The sequence below is a fragment of the Pogona vitticeps genome, chromosome 1, assembly GCF_051106095.1.
Source record: "Pogona vitticeps strain Pit_001003342236 chromosome 1, PviZW2.1, whole genome shotgun sequence".
NCBI classification, from domain to species: Eukaryota; Metazoa; Chordata; class Lepidosauria; order Squamata; family Agamidae; genus Pogona; species Pogona vitticeps.
Window position 1 is genome coordinate 179,381,867 of NC_135783.1, and position 7,847 is coordinate 179,389,713.

Here is a 7,847-nt window from a genome sequence, read left to right on the forward strand (position 1 = left end):
TCCACTCCCTTCCTTTGTAGAAGAAAGCCTTAAGGTACAAGACTTCTTGCCTGAAACTTAACACTCTGTCACCACTTTACTGTCTCTAGAGCAGTGTTTCCCAACCTGGGGGGGTCAGGATTCCCTAAGGGGTCGCAAAAATTTTTCGGATGGGCAGCAACTTTATATGTGTTGCAGCCCTTGTTAAATAATTCCCACTTTTTCACCTTTTGGAGTAGCATATTAAAGTTAGCATGTATTGAGTATGTATGAGAAACACGCTTTGGGGGGGGATGGGAGAAAGAAGCCTCTACTTTATCAGAAGGGATTATCGCTATTTTATAGAAAGAAAGAAAGAAAGAAAGAAAGAAAGAAAGAAAGAAAGAAAGAAAGAAAGAAAGAAAGAAAGAAAGAAAGAAAGAAAGAAAGAAAGAAAGAAAGAAAGAAAGAAAGAAAGAAAGAAAGAAAGAAAGAAAGATGCTACTTCTGCAAGAAGTCGCTTTGAGAGAGCCTAAAGAGGAGGAGGAAAAGGAAAACAAACCACCACCCACAACAACCCCCAAGGAGGGGGGACACAAAAACAAATGGCCTGCCTCTTCTGCAGTGAATGCAAAGAAAGCTCTGTTCCAGTTTCTGAGGGAGATCCTTTTGCCCCCTCCCTGGACACCATCTTTGAAGTCCTTTCCCCTCTCTTCTCTGTATCTTTAGCCTCCTCCAAACTGTTCTCTCCCCAGTTTTGAAGTGATGGTGGCAAAGTTGGAAGCAGGAAAAGTAGATCCCCCCCCCCATCCTGAACTATATTACTATTGTTGTTTTTTATTTTATTATATTGTTTTTATTTTATTTTCTCTTGTTAGCCACCCAGAGTGGACTTCAGTCTAAATGGGTGGGGTATAAATTTAATAAATGAATGAATGAATGAATAAATAAATAGATGGAGGAGGATGACAATAGTCTTATGTAAATATGGCAGGGGGATTGCAGGTTACATGGCTATTATAAAGGGGGGCTGCGAGTAAAAAAAGATTGGAAACCACTACTCTATAGGCTGCAGTAAAAAGCTGATATGATGAATATGAGGCCCCTGGTGAAGAAAACATATATATCATCTGAATCTGACAAAGAAATAACTTTAGGCTGGAGTCCCAGTTCAGCAGTTAGTTAGTTATTCAAAATATTTTTACCCCGCCTTTCTCCTTAAAAGGACCCAAGGAGGCTTACATCATTAAAGAGCAGCTTTAACCCACACAACAGGCTGTAAGTAATCCAAAGGTTTGCAGAGCTACAAACTATCTTCGACACTGGGGAGATGGAGGGGGAACAAAACATGGCCCATTGTAGACTGAGGAAGCCCAGTGCATACAGAAAGCTGGCTAGCTGTTAGGAGGAACAGTAGAAAACTAGAGTGGTCATGGCTGGTTTCTTGATACCTTGAACATAATTAAACCATACTGCAACATTTAGTGGGATTCTGTTCCCACCAGACACAAGCGGAAGTTGGTAAAATAACTCATATGATTATTAGAATAAAATCAGAATTCTAGGTCTATTACCCTGTGGAGAATAAATGGATATCAGATTTCATAAATTCAATTTTTAAAAATCTCTACCATGTAAAATAGGACAAACAGGATTCCAATATTGATAGAAATGAAAAAAAGATAGCATTCTGAAGCCATGGATACTAATGAATGATATTTCAGCAAAGGTGGTTGTCAGAAGGAGGACGGGTACAGCTGTAAATGTCATGTTTCTTAGGTAATGTTGTGTTAAAAGAGAATTTCTGTTAATCATGATTTGCAGACATGGTTCTTTGCAGTCTAGGGAACAAGCAAGTGCCTGTTTATGCACACTCCTTGAAGAAACCATATATACAAAGATACTGTTGGGGCACATATGTTTGGCATCTGCTGTATAAAGCCATGGCTATTTTCTATAGTATAAATATTGATAATACTAGATTTTTTTTTATTTTTTTGCAAAACATATACAACAATACGAAATATTTACTAACAATCTAAAATACAGTGCACCCCCATACCAACAAGGCCCTTTGGAGCAATTTTACTGTAATATAGTAAGTCAGTTAGTAGACCCACTTGAGTGAATGGAATTTACAGAGGAGTTGACTCACCAAATCTCCATTGATTCCATTGGCCTAGTGTGATTTAGCATGCTAGGCTACAGGATTTTGACCAACAAATGAACCCACACACTAAGATCTGCCAAGGAGGAGGCCCTCCTCTGTTTCTCATAGCTAGAAGTTATACATAAGATGGAGACACGGAAGAGGACCTTCTCTGCTGTGGCGCCCTGGTTGTTAAATATTCTGTTGTTGGATGCTCATCTGACACTAACACAGATCTTACTTTAACACAAAGTTTAAAACCTGGCTTTGCAACTAAGCTTTTGAGACCCAATGACCATGGTTTGCCTTGTATCTTTGGAATTGTGGGATTTTGTCCTCTGTGTTATTCCACTGAAGTAGTATTTTAAACTGTATTCTAATTGTTCTAACTGTTTTTACAATCTGCACTCCACCATAAGGTCTCTAAAGTAAAATATTTAAATAAATAAAATGGAGTACATTAGAAAAAACTTTATGTAAAAGCAAAGACACATTGGGACTCTTCTTAAAGTCTACCATGATTTTTAATATAATGTTAACCAGAACTATTAGGCATCTGTCCATATGTGTTTAAAATTTTCACATTACTTCGGGACTGAGTCGTTTTTAGGAGATATTCCCTATAAAATAAATAGTAGCATAGGCACATATAAGGACTTCATTTTTTTAAAAAAAAAAGATCCAGTCTCTAAGGAATTCGTCAGTATATGTCACATGTAAATATGTGCCCCACAGGGCTTTCTTGATTACAATAAATCAGAGATGACTGCCAAAAGGAGTAATATGTCAGATGGCGTAACAACTTAAGATATTCTGCTATGCTTATAGGGCTTCTCAATCATCTCTTGGTACCCACTCACATAATATTATTAACTCCAGAAAATACGATTCTTTTAACTTGGAATAATGCTATTAATCAAAACTGAAGAAGCATCAACTTACAGTGGTCCTACAGTGAAAGGAATGCAGCTGACTCCCTCTTGTCATTCAAAGAGACTGAATGCTTTCAATCATATGCCATACTTGAAACTGGAAGCAACACAATTCTGACCAACAGTAAAGAACCAAATACTTTTATCATAGGAGGTTGGGGGGGGCGGGGAGAGAGAGTATTTATGACTCTTGGAAAATTATCCTCCCTAAACAGACTGCAACATACATTTCTTCTAGACAGATGCTAGCTGGAAAAATAACTCCTGTACTCATTTTCTTCCATAAGCTGCTAGGAAAGTTAAATGCTCTGTGGTTCAAAGGATCCCCCCCCTTCCCCCTTATTCCTTGAGCAGTGATAACATTTACCTGCAAAGGACTCCTGGCACAAAATATTAGTCAGATAATGCAGTTTCATCAAATACTTATCCAACTTTTTCAGTGATACACCTTTCAACCCTAAAAATAGCATAGTGATTTCTGGAGCATTACAGACTTGCTGAATAAACATCCTGAGGTAAGAAAATCTGACAAGAAGCACAACTACTCTGAGAACAGGTCTGTATACTCCCTTTTGCAAACCTTACCTTATTGTGTTTTTGCTGGTGCCTTGTCCTAGTATCCAAAACATGGTAAGGACTTTCAGAGTCTCTATTCAAATAATAGACAAGTCTTGAAGGCAATATGATTTCTTTCTGGAATGCACTGCTGGGATTGTTATTTTTGCTGCTACTGCTATTAGTATGATGAAATGCAGTATCTTCATCTGCCGGGATTCTTTCTGTTTCTCCTGCAGTTTCATTCCAGTGTCGAGCTACGGAACACAGACAGAACCATCATATATTCATACAGCACTTTAATGCATTTTATAATGTGGCTTAAGTTGTGCTAATTTACTTAAATTAAAAAATGTAGCCATATCCATTAATCCAGTGTATTTGATTATAATGCGGGCATGTATCTGTTATGCATTACTTTATATTATAAATGTAACACCATAAAATATTTTAAATATGCAGGACTCAATTTACAAAGTACTCATGAACTTCTTTCTGCCAATGTTTCAGGCAAATATTAGCAAAATGAAAGAAATTTGTGAATCTGCTGCACATACTACAAGTCTTTAATTCATGTGCACTGAATATTAATCGGTGCCCTTTACATAAGGGCCCCTTTCACTATGTTATTAATCACACATCCTTGAATAACTAAAAGCTCCAAAAAAAATTCAGTAGGATTTATTCCTAAACAAACATTTAAATGCTTGAATGTGGCCTATAATCACACATCTCGCTAGAGACCAAATTCCAGACTTCTCTGCCCGCATTACAAAATCTTTTGTAAGCAAAAGGTACACTTTATCCTATTATCAATGTAAGATAAAATAGCCTATAAAGCGAGCTTTCAAACAGAAATCCTCATTATTTGTGACATTTAAAGATCATGCATACAACTAGAACCCTTGAAAACCTTCCAATGTTGTTTTGCTGCATCAGCGCTTTTTGCAATTTTATTTGCTGAGCATCATAAACCAATAAGAAGATAATAAATATGTGTACTAGTATGAGTAAGACTGAAAATTGGATTGATCAGTAGATACAGTGATCAGTCAATTCATATATAGCAGGGTCAAATAAGTAAAACAATAAAATATGTATTTTTTTCTCTCCTTCTCTCTCTCCCCACGTCCCCTCCCCTCCCTAACGGGCGGTTAGGGGAGAAAAGAGAAATCCAGCTGCAATCATAATAAATTATTACTACCGAAGGGAAAAAAGAGAGGCCCTTTAGATAGAAATTGCGTCAACACCGAAACAAATCTGTGCGTGAAATTACGTGTGTGGAAGAACTTCGGCCTTATTATAGTGCGCTCCGCACAATAGGCGGCCAAACCCAGGACGTGGTTTGTGGTGCATTATCTCCGGGAAGGCAGTGGAAGACGGGAGGGCCTGGCGTGCTCTAGTCCATGAGGTCACGAAGAGTCGGACACGACTGAACGACTAAACAACAACAACATCACAAGGAGGAGACTATTCACAAGGAAGTGGCATGAAGAGGGTGGTTGTCAGAGAGTCAAAAAAAGAGGCACAAATACACACATGCACGCAGGCGCGCACATACAGACGGCAGGAAGGAAGGACGGACAAACGTGGAAAAGGGAAGAATAAGCAGACGCCGGTGCTCCTTACGTGTGAACCCTGGCATCACACACGCGTGCCCACAGACACACACACACACACACACACACATGGAAAGAGGGAACAAGAAAAATGGCAGGAGGAAGACGCTTCTGCCACCCCCGCATTCCCCACCTGCAGAGGTGAGAAAGGGAAACGGGAGGAAGCTGAGGAAGAGCAGCACGGGGAGGGAGGGGGGAAGGGGGGGATCTCCCTCGCCCGACCCGGACCCACCCCCACCCCCACCCCCCACCCTGCACACTTACCGGTGTCCGCAGTGACCCCCGAGCTCTGTGGGCGAAAGAGCAGGAGCGTGAAAAAGACGAGGCGCAAGGGGCGCCCCAGCTGGGGCCGCCGCCTCGGGGGGGCAGGAGAGGCGCCTCCGGCAGCAGCCGCCGCAGCCCCCCAGAGGCCCAGGAGGAGGCGGAGGAGGAGGCGGCGGCGGCAGCAGCATGGAGGCGAAGGCTGCCGTCGAGAACTTCTGCCAGGCGGCTTCATGGCTCATCGCTTCCCTCGGGGAAGGTCGGTTCGGTCGGTCGGTCCGGGTGGCTGAAGCGGCGGTGCTGAGAAAGAGGCGCCTCGTCTGGACCGGGGGAGCGGAGGGGGTGCGGGGGTAGGGGTGTATGGGGGGGGGTTCGCGGGGCTGGGCCCCCTCCCGGGCGAAGGCGGCGGAGCGGCTCAGCCCTGAAGCTTCAGCGCCGCTTCCCTCATACTGCGGAGAGAGGCAGAGCGGCAAAGGGTTCCTCCTGGTCCTCCTCCTCCTCCTCCCCCCCCAGTTCTTTTGCTGCCGAGGCGCCTGCCTTCCTGCTTGCCTGCCCTCCTCCCTCCCTCCTTCCACGGCAATTCTCCGCACTCCGTTGTCCCAGAAAACTGAGCGAGCGCGAGAGCGAAAGAGCAAAGAGGAAAGGCAAGGCGGCAGGAAAGGCGCGCGCGCCCCTCCTCACGCAGCCCACGAGACCCGCACGCTCTTCGCCTTCGCCTCCCCAGTGCGGAGGCTCGCGCCGCCGTGCGTCCCCCTCGGCCGTTCACCTGTCACGGCCCCGCGCGCCGCGCAGAGTGACGTCAAGGCCCAGCAACAATTCCCTCCCCCAGCAAAAAAAGAAATAAAGAATTCTGCCTAGTGTGGTTACCTGCTTTTTTTTTTGGGGGGGGGGGGAAGAGAGCGCGCGCACGTACTTGGAGAGAACCCGAGAGAAAGTCCGGGTGGGAGTCAAAAAAAGAAAGCTCGCGACGGGAGGGGAAGTCTTTTTCTCTCTCCGAGGCCAACTGAGTTGACGGGAGGAGTGTGGAGGGGGAAGAGATGCCCGGGGTGGGACTCGAGGCTGCAGTGCCAGCTGCATTCCCTGCGCGGTGCAGCCGGCGGGGCGCGCGTGGGCTTCCTTCCGAATGCAAGGCAGGCGAAACCCAGGTGTCGTGATGCAGCATCTCGGCCTTTAGAGAGGGAGGGGGAGGGGGAGGGGGGAGCAATACGGCACCGAAGTCCTGCATGCGGATGTCTCTCCTCACCCCGCACTTCGTGTCGGTGCAATTCCTTCCCCTCGAGATTTGCTGCAGAGGGATGGGGGGGGGAGAGAGGGAGAGAGAGGGCGGAAGGCAGCTACATTGTTTTAAAACGCTGGCACGATCCCAAATGCAATGCTTCAGTCGCCCACAGAGACTCCGAATCACGTCAGGTGTTTTTTTTTTCCCCTTCCCCTTTTCAGTTGGCCTCGTCCCTTGCAGTGGAGATCGTCTCCCCAGCAAATTTCTCCGGCAATTCTTGAACAGTAAAAAAAAAGGCATTAGAAACACATAAGGAATGGCTCGTCATGACGGGGAGTGCGGCAGCCACAGACTCGAGGGACCGCTCGTTTTTTATATAACCCAAGGAATTCTTAGAAAAAGTTTGCACAGATGAAGGTTAGATGTAAAAGCTTGTAAAGGAAGACGACCGAATTTATTTGTTAACCTCTATCCTACCTTTCCTTCAAAATCTATTTAAGGTTCTTGACACAAAAATACAAATTGATTTTTTAAAATGTTTTTGTGCATAGTCTATACTCTGGCTCTAGTCTTGATTTGTAAAGAGTTTGTGAAAGTTCCGTGGGTGAAGATGTGAACCAAGACAACCTTTTCTGATGAAGACAATATGCAGATATTTTAAGTAAATAAAAATAAATAAGTTACTCAATCATCCAACAAAATGCCAGTTACCAGAAAGGGCCCTTTCATGTATTTTCTCATCATAAACCTGCAGTTGTAGGGGAATCGCTATCTGCATAAATTCTCCATTCTGATAATTACCACATATGCAAAAAGCAAAGTGGTTTATAACCTATGTTCCTCATGTTTGTGGAACTCTGTTCCTAATTATCTATGTGTGGTCCTATAATACAGGACTTTAAATAAGCCATAAAGACTCACTTTTGGGAAGATGCTTTTCCTTAATGCTGGTTTCATTTTTACATATTGTGATTTAGGCTGTTCTGAATTGTTTAATGGCTGTAAGTTGCTACTTTTTAAAAATCCAGTATAATACAAAATGATTTAAGACAGCATTTAAGGTGATATATAGACCAGATTATACTATAAACACCATTAAACAATCCAGAATAGAATAAATCACTATTAAAACATAGCATCAAAACATTAAGAAA

At 43.5% G+C, this 7,847-nt stretch overlaps 1 protein-coding gene and 1 long non-coding RNA gene across 5 annotated transcripts in view; one reads left to right on the forward strand and one right to left on the reverse strand.

Annotated features, from left to right (window-relative positions):
* The window catches only part of ADAM23 (ADAM metallopeptidase domain 23), a 94,922-nt gene extending 89,068 nt beyond the window's left edge, over positions 1 to 5,854 (reverse strand). For all 4 annotated transcript variants that reach the window (XM_020780735.3, XM_020780736.3, XM_020780737.3 and 1 more), the window contains exons 1-2: positions 5,478 to 5,854; positions 3,625 to 3,851 (exon numbers count right to left, since the gene is read on the reverse strand). In XM_020780735.3, coding sequence (XP_020636394.3) covers positions 3,625 to 3,851; positions 5,478 to 5,709 — 459 coding nt within the window. In that variant the 5' untranslated portion in view covers positions 5,710 to 5,854. The remainder of the gene's footprint in view (positions 1 to 3,624; positions 3,852 to 5,477) is intronic.
* Positions 5,150 to 7,229, forward strand: LOC140701732 (uncharacterized). The gene is made up of 2 exons (XR_012080675.2): positions 5,150 to 5,354; positions 6,915 to 7,229. It is a non-coding gene; the product is annotated as an uncharacterized LOC140701732 (long non-coding RNA).
* Positions 7,230 to 7,847: the final 618 nt, after the last annotated feature.